This window comes from Oryza glaberrima, chromosome 1 (assembly GCF_000147395.1).
Source record: "Oryza glaberrima chromosome 1, OglaRS2, whole genome shotgun sequence".
Taxonomy (NCBI): Eukaryota; Viridiplantae; Streptophyta; class Magnoliopsida; order Poales; family Poaceae; genus Oryza; species Oryza glaberrima.
The window spans coordinates 16,799,365-16,815,864 of NC_068326.1; the positions used below are offsets into that span (position 1 = coordinate 16,799,365).

The window sequence follows — 16,500 nt, forward strand, 5'->3', positions numbered from 1 at the left end:
TTACTTATTATCTACAGTACTTTAAGCATAATTTTTTGCTTTTTATATTGTAATAAATTTTTTTAATAAGACGAGTGGTTAAACAGTGTAAGTAAAGTAGCAAAATCTTTCCCTTATGTTAGGGGACGGAGGGAGTAGTATTATTTTAATTGTTTACTTGATTTTTTATTTTTTTATTGTTTTAAAAAAGTACTTTAAAGCTTAGGAAAGTTTAAGCAAAGAAGTAGAAAGTTTTGTTTTATGTGACGTGTATACGTGTATAAGACATGTAATATTTATAAATCTAGTCTCTAGTGAATTTTGTATATTTGTAACCCTTATATAATTGCTCGGTTTTTTAACCTGTTTTAACTATCGTTATATCCTATTCCATTTTTTTTTACGAAAATGTGTATATCTAATATCAACCTTATCAAATTTATGTTTACGTAGTATCCTAATCAACCCCTAAGTCAATAAGATTAGCCATATAGTGTCCTTTTCGCTTTTCTTCACACGCACCGGACAAGTTAATACTAAAAAACGAGCATATTAGAAGTTCGTGCACTAGATTGCACCGAGTTAATATGTTCATGTACCGATGATGCAATTTAATTATCTTAATAAGAGGCGTTTTTAATGAAAAACTGTTTAATAAGGAACGAAGTATTTTAAAAGACGTATATTCATGACACCAATGTACAAATGGAACGAAGGTAGAGTTATGTAGCACATGGAGTACTTTGATGCTTGGTTGGATGGAGCCTTTAAAGTTTCAAGTGTTTGCTAGGTGGATATAGGGTTGCAATCGGGCCGACCCGTGAGTTCATTTATAGATCAAACTAGTTGATACCCCGCGCGTTGCTGCGGGCATAGAAGTATAATTATCGATGTGCAACGTTAGTGCAAACAATCTAATTAAATTTGCTAATAATTTGCTGAGAATCTCTTAATGATAGTTCTGTTCCCAGCAATGTATGATAGTATGTGAAATCTTCATCTGCTGGCCAAAACTTCAAAATAGAGAAACAATAGTATACAGTAAAGATCTGATTGGTTGTGAACGTTTAGAATGAACGAAACAAAAGACTGAAAAATTATATATTTATTAGGCATCATTACTATAATTCATTAAATTGTATGCTTCCAGATCATGGATTGCTGCATACCTTAGCAAAAATAAACCTTCACCTAATGTGGATGGTTCAAAATCTAAAAGATGACCCAATTATATATATGAGCATTGAGGGAAGCATCAAGCGTACATAGAAGTTGGGCACTTGACATCCGGATCACTCATAGTATTTGTTAAGAGATTACCAACAAAATAATTCCATTTAATCAATTGAAAAGCGAATGGGATCATGGCACCTGAAAGCTTAACTTTCTATATGCCCTCAGTCTGTCTGAAATATCATAGCTCAAATTGTATACCACATTACCAACTGCATATATGACATGAAACAAAAGCAGTTGCAAATTAGATGGAATAGCATAAAACAAATCTGTGCAGATTGATCTGGCTCTAGCTTTAGAAATACAATTACATGTTACATATATTTGAGCTATCCAATTTTAAGAGTTTTTCAGCTCATCTGCAACAGAAAAGATCTAAAGTATAAAACCCGTCACAGATTTTTTTTTTCTTTTTAATGAACTGGCACCGGTGTGTCAATTTCATTGAATATAGTGGAAAAAAAGAAGGCAAAAATTACACGAAACCCGCCATCCGGAAAATAAGTTGCAACTTGTTGATATGAGTATTCTATTAATCCTATTAAGCTCTAAGCCAGGATGTTACACCCTCACCCTCTTAAGAGAGATCGACGCCCCCGTCGATCAACCCCAGGCCAGGAACGTCCCCTCTTGGCCACGTCCGTGTGTCCAGTGCCAGCGCATGTGCCATGCTGTGACCACTCCGGGTCCACAACAGCCATGCGTACCATGCCTGCGCAACTGCGACATACGCGCCCGGCTCTGATACCATTTTGTAACGTCCCGCCTCTCGCTCTGATACCATTTTGTAACGTCCCGCCTCTCCCAGGCTTTTATAGGTCATAGACTGCCCTCACAGGGCAACACAAGTCTTTTCTGCGCACTTTGTGCTCACTCGTGCGCACTCGGGAAGAATTTCCCGATCGGTCACTCATTCCTAAATTGCTCCAGGCCAAGAGTTCTTTAGAGATCAGCTTCCGGAAAAGAAGTTGCAACTTGTTGATATGAGTATTCTCCTAATCCTATTAAGCCCTAGACCGGGATGTTACATTAATCAAAGTATCCAGATAGTTTCTCAAATAGAAATATTTGATATGGGATATTTTCAAAAAGCTTATATGAAATGGAGAAAAACAGCCAGACCTAAAATCTTAGCCAAAGAACAATATATTTTGGATCCACAGATGGCCTTCACCTGAAATCCTGTTAATTAGAACTCTGGAGTAAATGATGCATGCAGAGAATTAGAGACTGAAGGTTGCAAAGTCAAGGTCTTAGTGTAGCATCTATTAACTTGTCACGAATGCTTAGAATTTTAGGAGCGGATGATTCGATGGCTGCTTACCACCTCAATTTACTGGCAGTGCAGCTTTAAAGCCCATGAAAGTGGACTGGGATAGGAGATAATTAACAGAAACATGAGACATATCAGAGATGATGTAAAAATCTCTATGTAGAGGAACACAACAACTGCTTTGTTTGGTGCGTACACATTGCAATGTATATCAACATCAACCAATCAGATATGGGAACAAAGTATCATCGAAGAAGGTCAGCTACATGGGTATCATCAAAGAACTTAAGAACTTCCTGGACCTGGTTGGCGCTATATATCGTTGACGCGGGCGATAAGATGAGGGTGAGAGAGACATCGAGCAGTGCCGGCTCCCAATCTCCCATCCATGCGCTAAACTGATGAGGCTAGCTAGGACAGCTAGCTGCTGATAGAAACGTATGTTGCCAGCAGCTAGATCAACGATGATATCGCAGAGATTAGTGGTGGAATAAAAACATGCGTTAGGTGAAAGGAGCATAAAAAGGAATTAAACATGGTATTAAAATTTAAACATAGCCCCTCGGCTTCCCTTTGATGGCGACGGTTTCATTGACGGACAATACGATTATTATTGAATCCGTTTCATACAAAAAAAATCATAGAAGAATAGATCATGCCTGGTCGATGAGGGGAGACGGTGGATGCTATTCATGGTGAGCTGAAGAGTGAAGAGGATGCACGACGCTCCACCTCGCCGCGCGCTGTCCTTACCACCACCTGCGTGTGACCGCGCCGCACTACGCCGCCGCCGCCGCTCCGACTCAGGAAGTCAGGAGGATGAGACCCACCGAACCCTAAATCCTTCATTGGGCTGCGATAGACTAACATGGGTCTCCTGGGCTGCGGTAGATTGACATGGGCCTCCTGTGGTGGAAGAAATATATAGGCCTCACGTGTTGTGTTCAATCCGACGGTTCAGATGAGATCTAATATACCGATCCAATAGTTGTGAATTAATGATGACGTGGAACATTGAGGTGTGAGCTTTAGGAGATTAATTGCACTTAGTGGAGGATAACTTTATAGGAAGAAGGGATAAATGATAATTTATGGGTTTTCACGTCGTGCTTCGGTTTACCGCATCTAGATATGCAAGTGGGTCGATCCATAAACCCATTTAGAGCAAGTTTAATAGGATAGCCAACTACGAGCTCCAATTCATCTATAGCCAATTTAATAGTCGATTCGTATAATAGTTGTTTACTATACTATTAATACCTGGTCCCACCTGTCATACACACGTTACGTCTTAGAGTCCGTGCTACAGCTGGCTACAGATCTGTAGCCCGCTGCTCTTCTCTCTCCTATTTTATCTCTTTAAAATATGTTTATAGCTGGCTTAGGGCATCACCAATGTATATGGCAAAGTGATCCATATAGATAGGACCCATATAAATAGTTTTTACCTATGGCAATCTCCACAATGTATATGGATACAATGTATCATTAGGAGAAGAGAGATGAATAGAGATAGATAATATAATTTATTCCATATGAGTAGTCCATATGCATATGGATACCTTTTGTTATTTTTTCTATATATGGACTAGTTGCACAATGGTTATAGGTGGCTGAATGGAGGACCTCATCGGTTTGCTGTTGCTGAGGCTGATCTTCAGCACAAGCCCATCAGTTAGCTTATTGGGCTGAATAAGCACCAGCTATTGGTAGTGGATTCGATCTTACTGGACACCTTTTTACGGCTGATTATGCTGAACTGAAAAAGCCAACTTTGGCTGATCAACCAAAGCTATAGGGTTACCGATGAGGACTGGAATATTCTATTGCTTATGGACTACCTTTACACTACATTGTGGATGCCCTTATAGCCTGCTATTGTACCTGCTATTCTCTCTCCTATTTTATCTCTTTAAAATATGTTCCTATTTTATCTCTTTAAAATATGTTTATAGCTGGTTTATAGCCTGCTATTGTACCTGCTCTTATAGATCAAATTAATAGGTAACCCGCTGGTCAAATCCGCGGGTTACGTACTAATTTTGGATATAAGTGGGTTCGCGGACAAGCCCACTAGGTGGATAGCTGTGGTACCTTAATACATGGGTGGTGTATAGGATGCGGGATTTTTTTTCTTCTAAGCTTTCCTTCCTAGCAAGGTTTAAATTAAGGGCCCCTTTGAATCGCAGGATTGAGAAAACGTAGGAATAGGAAAAACGTAGGATTTTGATAGGAATGTAAGTATAAAACAGAGGATTGCAAAACACAGGAAAAACATAGGAATGACCGTTTGATTGAACCACAGGAAAAACACAGGAATTGGATGAGAGAGATAGACTCAAAGGAAAGTTAGCAAGAGGTTGAAGCTCTTGCTAAATTTTCTCCAAAATCTCTATAGGATTGTCCATTCCATAGGAATTTCAAAGGATTGGATAGGATTCAATCCTTTGTTTCAAAGGGCTTCATAGGAAATTTTTCTATAGGATTGAAATCCTCTAAAATTCCTATGTTTTTCCTCCAAATCAAAGGGGCCCTAAAATCTGGAATGACCCGACGTTTTCGTTACTCAAAACTGGCAGCGCTAAAACCAGCCTCGAGTCGACGGCTGAAGATTGGTTAGAAAGTGGGGTCCATCTGCAGAGTATATTTTCTTTTGAGATATCTGCAGAGTATCTGTGGATGTATACAAACAGGCTCTTTATGCCGACTGAGGCGCTGTTTGGAACTAAGGAATAGAATAGGAAATGAATGGATGTGCAATTGCGAAACAGAGGAACCATGAAAATTATAGGTTTGTGGTGTTTGGAACACAGTAACAGCAAACAATAAGGCCCCTTTGAATCGCAGGGTTGAAAACAATAGAGGAATGTGAAAAACACACGATTCTGACATAAATTAAAGTGTTAAACAGAGGATTGCAAAACACATAAAAATATATGAATGATCGTTTGATTGGACAGCAGGAAAAACACAGGAATTGGATGAGAGAGATAGGCTCAAAGAAAATTTTCCAAGAGGTTGAATCTCTTGCTAAGTTTCTTTCAAAATCCACATGCAATGTGTCATTCCATAAGAATTTCATAGGATTCGGAAAGTTTCGATCCTTTGAATCAAAGGGCCAAATAGAAAAAATCCCTATAGGATTTGAATCCTATAAAATTCCTACATAAATCATTTGATTCAAAGGGCCCTAAAACTTTTCTCTTCCTCAATGCTCTCTTGGCCAATAGATTGCATTCATAGGAAAACTTCCTTTAGCTTGGAGCAGATGTTTAATTTTCTCCAAAAAAAATAGTACTCCATTTCAAAGGATAGGGGAAAATGTCATAGGAATTGGTTTGCTCCAATCCTCCATTCCAAACGGCATGTGAAGTGCTCAAAACAAAGGATTCACAATTCCTGTACTTTTCCTTGGTTTTCCTCCAATCCAAACAGGCCCTGAAAGGGAAACCATAGCCCTGTGGACTTTGTGGAGTGTTATGAACTGTGATGATTCCATACTAGTCTGACTGGACACGCATAAAGCAGGAAAAGGATAATGTGGTACCAATTTTGGACGTTGAAGAAAATCCATCATGACCGATAAACAATTCACACGCATGCCATCAGAGTATGTAGATCTCAATTTCCAAAACGAACACTCAACATCAACAACTTTGTGCAGTTCAACAGATGTAATGCAGCATTGTTCAATGTACAACAGGAACAAGGGAATGTTTGTGATAGAAAAGTCTTAGCATATTCCTCAAGGAACACTAGACCTCTTAATGTAGTAATAAATCAAATAGCACACTGATACCAGTAAGCGTACCAAAGTTACCCAGAAGATATGACATTAACCGTATTTAGGATCGGTATAACCTGCAAGGGAAAACCACAGTATAACATTGGAAATAAGAGGACTGTAAAGAATGGTAGGCAAGGGCATGTGTGTCTAAATATAAGAAGGGCCTAAAAAATCAGATGGAAAAGCAAAACAGAATTGGATGTTCAGTTTGTTCTGACAACACATAACCAACGTAAATGATGATGAAAAATTTTCCATCTTCAAAAAAACTACATATCAGATCATTCTAGCAGCCCTTAATTAATCATTGCCTGACCCTATTACATGTAAAACTACAAAATGATATGCCTCAAATCTAAAGCTTCTTATGTGTATTAACAAAAAACATTGCCAGGAAACTTTTCAAATCCAGTAGTTATTGTTAACTATATGAATTGTTAACCAGAAAATCTATAATGGAACTTATAATACAGGTGAGTAAGCTATGGACAAAACTGAACATTATTGCGCGCCCACAAAAATGGTACATGTGGCATAACAAAGACATATATAGGGAATTACCTCTAAAAGTATCATATCAATGTTTTGACATATTGATCAAGGTGCTTATTGAAAAGCTCGCACCTGCTTAAGAAAGGCTTGAAAAGTTAGTCAGTTAAGGTAAACAAAGAAAAAATTGATTGAAAGCCACTATAAGAAAAGTTTGTCAACCTGACATAGTTTTTTATGTATATTATTACCATACTATTAAAGTTTTATTTAGTCACAAGAAAACTAAAAGGATACTTAAAAGTTATGGAAGAAATTGAGTGTTTGGATTGTAGCCGATATTTTGGGATAGCAAAATTTTGGAAAGGTTGGCTCAAGCATAAACGAAACAAAAGTTTACAAGCTACCAATAGCAAATTAGGATTATTTAACGAAAATGTTCACTATTGTGCAAATAAATCAATAGAATGGTATCCTGATAGGAATGACTGCCACAAGTAATCCACTCCCTCCGTTTCACAATGTAAGTCATTCTAGCATTTTCCACATTTATATTGATTTTAATGAATCTAGACATATATATCTATTTAGATTTATTAACTTTAATATGAATGTGGAAAATGCTAGAATGACTTATATTGTGAAATGGAGGAAGTAACTCATATCTACATCTGCATGAAATTCCTAATATAATGGGTAGAAGGACAAAGTAATGCCTACCTTGCATGAATTTTCTCTTGAAAGAAAGAATCTACATTAATGCATTTTGTTTTCTGATGAGATAATCCTGATAGCTATATCTAATGCTGTTATGAACCGAAGGGTGAAGCAAATTTTCATTCGCAGGGAAAGCTTACTTGATTGGTGTGCCAGGAGCGTACAAAGGATTTTTTACAACATATTCCACATATAGGTTGTAGATATGCTTCAGCGTGTCACGTTGATCACCAGTCCTTGGATGTGTAATTAGAATAAGCTACACATAATGGTAGTGTCAGTGAATGATATGTTTTGGAACAAATGGTATTAAACAACATTCTGTTCCAGCAAAGATAAAATCATGCCATATTAAGAATGGAAAACTGGAAGGCAGGAGATGAAACAAATTGACTAACCTTGATACCAGAAGGGCTCTCTAGGAAGTTCAATTTGTATGTGTTTGTCTTGAAGCTGTAAAATGAGCAACCCTGGCCCGGCAGTAGTGGCACCCCAAGATTCCCCTTTTCTGCTCTGCATAGTGATGTGCAGAGTGATCATGAGAACACTGATAACATTTTAAGCTCAATTTAGATTCACCTAATTCATCAAAATGGTAACAATCTCGTGGGCATGAAAAGGAGAGCAGTTAGAAAATCTAGGAAAGGGCGACGAAAGTGTAGAACAGTGTGCTGGGAATGAAGATAAAACACACCAAAAGTTGTAATGACGATATAAGAATTTTCTATTGTTCAATTTTAAAAACTTACACATTTCCTCCTCTGCTTTTAGTGATTAACATGTTGAGTACCTGGGGTGTTAGTATTCAGATTCTATATTTATATGAAGAGGTGACAGATCAGAGGTCAGACCCTTCTTTATTTTTCCATCTTAAACTCCTGCTTTGGAGAAGAGGTAGAGTTCAACTCCTGGTATTGTGGCGATTATTGATCCAAATACCAGTTGTAAAATTGAAGTGATGAACTATTCCCAATCTTAAATCGATTTCGGCGGACCATCCTTGCGCAAGGGATCCCTTGCTTAATTTTCTACTGCAAAGCCTGAAATCTCTGCCAAATTGGCCGCGGATAACTGTGAATTACTCCCACTGACCCAATTTAGTGAGTGAAACAACAATTTATAGTTCATTCATTTGACTCATTTTTCAAGCAACAAGAAACAGGTGGTTTGCACTGAAGGGCACACTTGTAGGTAGTAACAATAAGTAAAGTAATCCATTCCAAACCACTAGCGGTTCGATCCAAGAACTATGTTGAGGTGGGGGGAGAGAGAGAGGCGTAGTACGTGGTGGGATCGATCTTGGCGGTGAAGGAGCGGAGGGAGAAGAGGAGGCCGAACATGAGCTTCTGGTCCTGGGTGGGGTCGAGCGTGCGGAGCGGCCGGTGCCACTCGCGGTACAGCAGGCAGACGCCGCCGCGGTTGAAGACGTAGAGCACCTGCGCGTTGGCGCCCGTCCCGGTGCCCGGCGGCGCCGCCGGGGCCGGGGTCGCGTCCGGCACCACCGACGTCAGCGACGACCCGCCGCCGAAGGAGAACATCGCGCGCGCGTGGATGGCGCCCGAGGAGGAGGTCGAGCCCGCCGGCTGTGGATCTCCGCCCGCACAAGAGGAGATCTCTCACGGGAGGTGAGGACGACGGCGAAGAGGAGTTTGTCATCGTAGATAGAAGGCGGCCCATGTACACAGACAGCAGAAGCCAATGATGGGTTTTGGGCATTAAGCCCCATGGGCCGGTAAAGCAAACCGATTTCTCAAGTTTTTATTTGTTTCTCTGCTGGAGTATTATAGATGTGGAATTCTTAAATTTATTTATTTATACTAGATAAAATGTCCGTACGTTGCAACGGATGAATGCTATTTTAATCTTATTATTGTTATACGGTTTAGCTAGGATGAAATTCACTGTACGAATTCGCTTGGATATTTTTTTTTAGAAAATCATGAGCTGCAATTAGGAGTCCGACTTTCATCTCAAATTAGCATGCAAGTTTTTTAAAAGAAATTTATTTTATGACTTCTTTTATATTTCCAAAAGCAAACAAACTTAAAATCCGATTCATACACGAACCTGTATTTCCAAAAGCGAACAAACTTTAAAACTGACTCAAATACGGATGGCGTACCAAAATACCGGCAAAAACATATTCAATTTTTATAATAGTTGAGAATTTATCAGTTTTAAAAATTTTATTTTTCTTAAAATTACAGAAATATACCCAAGGGACTTAAATGTCAATTTTGCCATATAGCTTGTTAACGTTGCGATTTTACAATTTAAAAATATATCATATCAAGTCCAATGAAATCAAACTTTACATTAAAATTATAGAGCTTGAGGAGATTTACAACTTCAAAGTTAATAACCTTTTAGTTTAAGATCGTTTAGGATTCTAAATATTTGTTACAAAAATCTAAAACTTGTTTCTAACAAAATCTCATATCTACGTTTCAAACGACAGTGTATGTAGACAAACATTCATATAAGCTTTGTAGTTTATCACCTTTTTATTTAAATTTAATTAGAGTGGCAAACAAGCGTTAATAGTCTTTAATACAAATAAAAGAATACAGTTAGGCCCCTTCTCGTCCTCAAGAAGGGTGATTTTCAAAAAACACCCTCATGGAGCGTCTAGATCTGTAGATTTTTTAAACTAAAAATTATTTTCATAAATATTTTAATAAAAAAATTTCTTCTAAATACTCCTCCCCAGCAATCACATTTTCCCCACATAAAATACAACATTAACATATTCAGTGAAAACCATCAAATAAATAAAAACCCGTAAAAATCAAACCTAAAAATTTTGTAAATTCATGACAAAGAATTAGAGACTAAATTTTGTTTGGGGAGTACTGAAAACAATGACAAATTTCTTGAGTTATTTTTTTTCCTCCTCTCTCGACTGTAGCGTATTAGCTAGTTTAGCTAATGTGGGTGCAACTGGCATCCGAATGGGGGGCGCTGATTAGTGACCAGTCGCGCCCCACGCGCGGTGCGTGGTCACTTTTTCCTCTCTTAGTCTCTCTTCTCTACAGCACATGTATATACGTATGTATATACTATATATATACACGTATAAATTTTGTATATACATATACAAAATTTATATGGTATATATGTAGTATATATACATATAATTTTTTATATGTACACACTTTTAATGTAAAAAATATATACACATGTATATAAAGTTTATGTGTGTACGTATAAAAAACCTAAAAAAATATGTGTATATAAACTTTATATATGTGTATACAAACTTTGTATACATGTATACAAAAATTGGTATATGTACATATAAAAACTCACAAAATGCATGCATATACAAACTTTGTATATGTGTATAAAAAATTGTACTATATATGTATAAAACCCAAAAAAAATACACGTATATAAAGTTTGCATATGAGTATACAAACTTTGTATACACGTATATAAAATTTGCATTTGTGCGTATACAAAGTTAGCATACGTACGTATTAAAACCCGAAAAAATACGGAAAGAAAAAAACAGGAAAAAAACGAAAACAGAAGGTACGAAATAAAAACAGAAAAACAAGAAAAAAAACAAAAAAAAGGAAAAAGGGAGCCAACGCGCCGTCCGCCGCGCTCTCTCCCCGCACGACACGGGTCCAGTGCACGACTCGCGGGCGACTAGTCGCGAACTAGCAATTTCGCATCCGAATGAACCTCGTTTGACACTTGATAGACGCCTTTTTAGAGAAGACAAATCTTTTTAGAAAAAGCTGCATCTGTCTGAATTTTAGACCATCTTCTGAACTGCTTGGTAGTTCGATGGTGTCTTGAAAGAGCTTTCTTCTGCGATGGCGTTGTACGGAGCATCAGTTAGTGAACCGCCTCTTATTCTCACGAAAGAGATGAAGCAAGAAAAGCTTCCTCTCAAACATCAATTCAGGTTCCAAAAGAAGCTCAGGTGATTAGGTGAGCTCAGGACCTCAGGTTCTAGGAAGCTGAGCAATCTGAATTCAAGTTTCCTCAAAGCCCGAAACATCTTATCATCAGGGTGAGGATTTAGAAAGCATCTACATATATCTCATAATGGAATTTCGCAAGTAGATGGGGGAAATTCACCAACCATCACAGATAAGAAATCAGAATTGTAGAACAAAATTCTCAGAACATATAGCTACTCAAAATTCCATGCTCACTGGCATGGTCAATATTGTTGTGGAAGCCATTAGAAGGGTTTACAGGATGTTTCTTCATTAACTATTTACCACTCAATATAACGCAAGGTGACTTCCACTTGGTAAACACAACAGCCCAACCAGTTATGACCAAAAATCCTTAACCCAACCTGATAGTTCCCAACTAAAAATAACTTCTTCAGCTTCTTCACTCGGGATTTATCTTTTGCTTCTTTGAGTGGTCCTTGTTTTTCTTGGCTTCACGACGCTCCCTCTTCAACCCCTTGACATCGTTTGATAAACTCATCTTTGCGATCTTTAATAGTCAAAAACCATGAATCAGCTTAGCATGTCAAAAGGCAATTTCAACCTTTACAATTGCAGCAAAAAACAAAACAAACACTTACTTGCTGGTCTGGAATGTAGACCTTGCCCAGCTTGCCATGCACTGGATCCTTCGTGACATTTTTCATCTGTAAAAATGTTGATAATTGTGAGAACCATAGTGAATTAGTGGTTTAAGGATTTTTTGGCAAGAATACAAGGACATGGGCTATAGTTGTTTAATATCACAACAGTTTACACGGCACCAAAGGTCAAAAGACAAATTATCAATTGGGTTTACCTTCTTAGCATGATCAGCAGTCTTCATTGCTTCTTTCTTCAAGCTTTCAACTGGATACCGGTGTCGCCTAACTACTAGATCCATAGAAGGTCCAACTTCAACCAGCTCAATTCTAGGAATAGATGTGCCAGACCGTTTTAGACGGAGAGCACAGTGCATCATGTAGACAGTAGTAGGGGAGATTGCTGTGCACACAAATACCCGATCTACACCAGCAAGGTTCAGATTCTCTACCACCTGTATCAACAACAAACAGCTCATGCTGAAGCTCAACAGATAATCTGGTCCCAACATGCCAACATAAATACAACAAAAGGCGCACCTCTCCTTTGAAAAGATCAAGCAGCACTTCCTTCAGATGCTTCAGCTCTTCAACACTTTCAAAGTGCTCCCCAATGAAGGCAAAGAAAGGCTTTGACCCAAGTTTAGGTGCCAGTTTCTTGTCATACACATATGATTCAATTGATTTGTAGTTTTCAACTCCTACTTCAACAAGATCATATATGTGGTGATCATAAGTCCTCCCCAAAACAAGATTGTTGGGCCTCTTCTTTGAGTGAGAACCATACTGGAACAAAAAAGAATTGAAGGATTACAGTCAAAACGATGAAGAAACATAATCTCTGAAAACACATCATCTTACTACCACATTAAAAGAAAAATGGACAAACTAAAAGCATCTGAATAGGCAAGGAGTAAGTAGGTTTCAGATAGGTTTCATATAAGCGGTGAGAAGTTCATCATAGTAGCTCATTGTATACGGTTCTACTTCTCCTCCACACTATCAAATCAAACCACTAGGAATATTAAATGATCCTATCTTGTGCAAAGGAAACTATTTCTTCTCTACACCAACAACCTACAATTATAATCAGAACAAGTGAGCTTTACCACTATAAGGCTGCAATCCGTCTTGAGGGAGAAGAACTCGAGAGAAGTTTCGCCGCCGCTCTCGAACGGCCTGATGTTGTCATTCTTCTTGGAGTACTTGACGGCATTGTCACGCTTCAGGTGGAACAAATCCGCGAGCACGGAGTTCAGAACGGCGCTGGTCTTGGTTCCATGGAGGATAAGCGTCTTCTTGCCGGTCTCAACCTGGCGGCGCGGCGCAAATCATCAGAGAGAGAGAAAAAAAGAACAAACTCAAGAACCGCAAGCTCACGGGGGGAGCGGAGATAAACGCGCTTACGAGCTTCGGCGCGTGCTTGAGGAGCTCCCTCTTGGCGCGCTGGCTCCTGGGCACCCTGATGGCCGCCACCATCTTCTTCTCCCCGCCCGGTTCCGATCGGTCGACGCCGCCGCCGCGTGGGGAAGGGGAAGACGGCGGGTGTGGGGGAAGAGGTGGGGAGCGAGCGGTAAACCCTAGAAAACCTCGCGAGCTGGGAGAGTTGGAGGCGACGCGGGTCTTTGTGTCGCGGAAGGGGAGGAGGAATGGGATGGAGGGATCGTCGGGATGGTGGAGAATCGGACGGCTTAGGTTCGTTGCGCGGATGGCTGGATCCCTATGGGCTTTTCGGCCTACCTGCTCATTGGCTTTTAGGATTCGGCCCATCTCCTCCAGCACGACATCGGACAGAACAAAGTTACTCGGTCAGAATCTACTCCTCCTGTCCTCCATCCGTCCCAAAATAAGAGCGAGTACAGTAGTAGAACATGTTCGGGCGATAGGAGAGGAGAGCTAGATGAGTGAGGAGAGGAGGGAGAGTGAGGGCGGGCAACAATTTTATCGCCGGCTCCAGCATCGACTTCGAGAGAAAAGTGATACTTCCTCCGTCCCATAAAAAACCAACCTAATACTGGATGTGACACATTCTAATACTACGAATCTGGACATACCTCTGTGTAGATTCGTTGTACTATAATATGTCACATCCGATCCTAGGTTTGTTTTTTCGGGACTGAGGGAGTAAGTGTGGAGTGCATGTGTGACAGTGTGAGAGTCTGAGAGGAAGCTTAAATTCTTTTTAATATGACGTGATGTTCAGTGGCGGAACCAGAAAGAAATAGCAGTGGGGTCTGAACAAACTAGATAGAGTTACAATGTCCCCTCCCATCTATATATAATAAAAAAAATTAGCGGGATCTTCGTGGGGGCTCTCATAGTCTTCACGCCAGTAGTGGGGGCTCGAGACCCCGCCGCCCCCATGCTAGATCCTCCCCTGGTGATGTTGATGGGTCCAGCATTGTAGCTTATTTATTGTATTCACAAGGTGCAAAGAAAGCTATAGCTGAGTTGGATGAAATTGGAGCCAACTACCTATGCTACTATAACCTTGCTCTAAACCAACATCGTACTAAGATGTGACATATCCTTGTATAATGAATCTGAATATACAGAGTGACACATTTTAGTAGGATGTTGATTTATTTTGAGACGAGGGGAGTAAATGTGGCGTCTCTTCAGATTTATAGTATTATGGTGTATCATATCCACTAGTAACTCTTTACCAGGTTTATTATTATTTTTATTTACTAGTAATATTGTTAGTACTAATGCTAAATAAATACTAAAATAATGCATTAAGATAATATTTGTTTGGCAATTAAGTATCGAATGTGTCAGTTTTAAGATTCGTGAAAAAAGAACGATATAGTTAAGCTATTCTATAATGACATGTTGTGTGTGTAAACAGGTCTAAAACAGATTTGAAAAGGTGTCACACCATATTTTTCATAACACTACATATTTAAAATATCGTATCAGAAAATTACATATTTAACATCAGTTTTATCACAAAACTACAACTTTGATAACCTCAATAGTGCCAAGGATACGAACTCTAAAATTTGTAGTTCTTCGGAAACCTCATCACTAAATTTGTAGTTTCGAGATACGATCAATGCCTTAAATCTATAGTTTTATAATAAATTTAACACTAAATCTGTAGTTTTGTGATACAGATATTTAAATATGTAGTTTTGTGATAATTTAGTCAAGTATATATATAGTTTTGTGAAATTTACTCTAGTTTTTAAGGTTTATTGGATCCTAACCATTGCAAATTTTCCCAATTGAAAATCTACCATTACTATTTATTCGTGAAATCGGGCAATGTAAACATATTTGTATTAAATTTTAAAAATTATAAATAGATGCAAATTGACATTAAGTGAAAGTTAGACTAGAAGTAATTGTTCTTAACTACATTAAGGAAAATGATGGTACCTCACAACATAAATAAATAAATTACTGAAAAGTGAAACAAAGAATACATTTTAAACAGTACCATTTTGTAACAAGTACAAGGCCTTGTTCCACACACCGCTTTCCCGATTTTATCAAATTTGGCAAAAATCCTTAATGATGTTGCCTTACCATATTTTTGTTATTAGAATATGAAGAAGTATATTCCATACACAGAAGTTCAGAAAATCCAAATAATTAACCTACAAAGCACATCAACAAATACTATTATATTCACTTTTTAAACATAATACCTCCATCCCAATATAAGTGCAGTTGTGGTTTTTCATGTCCAACGTTTGACCGTACGTCTTATTTGAAAAAAAATATGATTAATATTTTTATTGTTATTAGATGATAAAACATGTGTGACTAATTTTTTAAAAAAATTTCATAAAATTTTAAAATAAAACGGACGGTCAAACTTTAGATACAGAAACACACAACTGCACTTATATTGGGACGAAGATAGTTGTTAGAACAGAAGAATGTGATGGAATAAAACTAACCATAAGATAGAAGATGAAACCACCAAAACCTTTCGATATGTCAAGCTTGGTTATGTGATTCATCAACCATTCAAATAAAAACTTGCTCCAATCCAACTTATCAATAGAATCCAACTCTTTAGGAGCATTACGACATTTTGTGCTATGTACCAATGATGAGTTTGGGTAGACAAAGCAATTAAGATAGACAAACGTGGATCAAATTTGGATGTGTTCAACAGACATGCCATCTTTGTTAATAAGCTTGTCTATAAAGAACTTCACAAAGGACACTAAAGATTTGCCAAAACTAAAGAATCTTTTTCTTCAGATCATCAAAACTTGATTTGATAGAATTGCCTCTAACTGGTAAACTGTGAACAACATCTATAGATTCTTTTGATTCGGTAGTGTTTGAATCTCCTAAAGATGAAGATGAAGATAAAGATAAAGTGTTTCACGCAAAACGAGGTGGTAATAACGCATGATTAATTGACTTTTAATTATTACAAACTTGAAAAATGGATTAATCTGATATTTTAGAACAACTTTCATATAGAATGTTTTCGCACAA

General features: G+C 38.2%; 2 protein-coding genes across 4 annotated transcripts; both read right to left on the minus strand.

Annotated features, from left to right (window-relative positions):
* Nucleotides 1-6,088: 6,088 nt before the first annotated feature.
* LOC127762670 (uncharacterized) lies at nt 6,089-9,125 on the minus strand. Of its 3 annotated transcripts, none has more exons than XR_008015540.1 (5): nt 8,766-9,125; nt 7,880-7,994; nt 7,622-7,740; nt 6,837-6,913; nt 6,089-6,349 (listed from the first exon to the last, which is right to left on the minus strand). XR_008015540.1 is itself a non-coding variant. In XM_052287140.1 (5 exons), exons 1-4 carry the CDS (start codon nt 9,017-9,019, stop codon nt 6,848-6,850), a joined length of 543 nt encoding a protein of 180 aa, XP_052143100.1. In that variant the 5' UTR covers nt 9,020-9,125; the 3' UTR covers nt 6,089-6,349; nt 6,837-6,847. The 3 variants fall into 3 exon arrangements, 2 of the variants coding, with proteins under 2 accessions (XP_052143100.1, XP_052143108.1); XM_052287140.1 differs by having other exon boundaries at nt 6,837-6,902; XM_052287148.1 differs by having other exon boundaries at nt 6,837-6,899; nt 8,766-9,123.
* A 2,400-nt stretch (nt 9,126-11,525) lies between these two features.
* On the minus strand, nt 11,526-13,658 carry LOC127763625 (ribosome production factor 2 homolog). The gene is made up of 6 exons (XM_052288393.1): nt 13,444-13,658; nt 13,146-13,349; nt 12,577-12,822; nt 12,255-12,491; nt 12,037-12,102; nt 11,526-11,945 (listed from the first exon to the last, which is right to left on the minus strand). The coding sequence occupies exons 1-6, from the start codon at nt 13,513-13,515 to the stop codon at nt 11,838-11,840; spliced, it is 933 nt and encodes a 310-aa protein (XP_052144353.1). The 5' UTR covers nt 13,516-13,658; the 3' UTR covers nt 11,526-11,837.
* Nucleotides 13,659-16,500: the final 2,842 nt, after the last annotated feature.

Coding starts and splice junctions, on each gene's coding strand:
- LOC127762670 (XM_052287140.1), bottom strand. CDS start 9,019: ATGTTCTCCTTCGGCGGCGGGTCGTCGCTGACGTCGGTGGTGCCGGAC. Junction 7,995..8,765: donor GCCAAGATCGATCCCACCAC/GTACTACGCCTC, acceptor ATCACTATGCAG/AGCAGAAAAGGGGAATCTTG. Junction 6,903..7,621: donor GCTCCTGGCACACCAATCAA/GTAAGCTTTCCC, acceptor GCCTTTCTTAAG/CAGGTGCGAGCTTTTCAATA.
- LOC127763625 (XM_052288393.1), bottom strand. CDS start 13,515: ATGGTGGCGGCCATCAGGGTGCCCAGGAGCCAGCGCGCCAAGAGGGAG. Junction 12,823..13,145: donor CGGATTGCAGCCTTATAGTG/GTAAAGCTCACT, acceptor TTTTTGTTCCAG/TATGGTTCTCACTCAAAGAA. Junction 12,492..12,576: donor TTGATCTTTTCAAAGGAGAG/GTGCGCCTTTTG, acceptor TTGTTGATACAG/GTGGTAGAGAATCTGAACCT.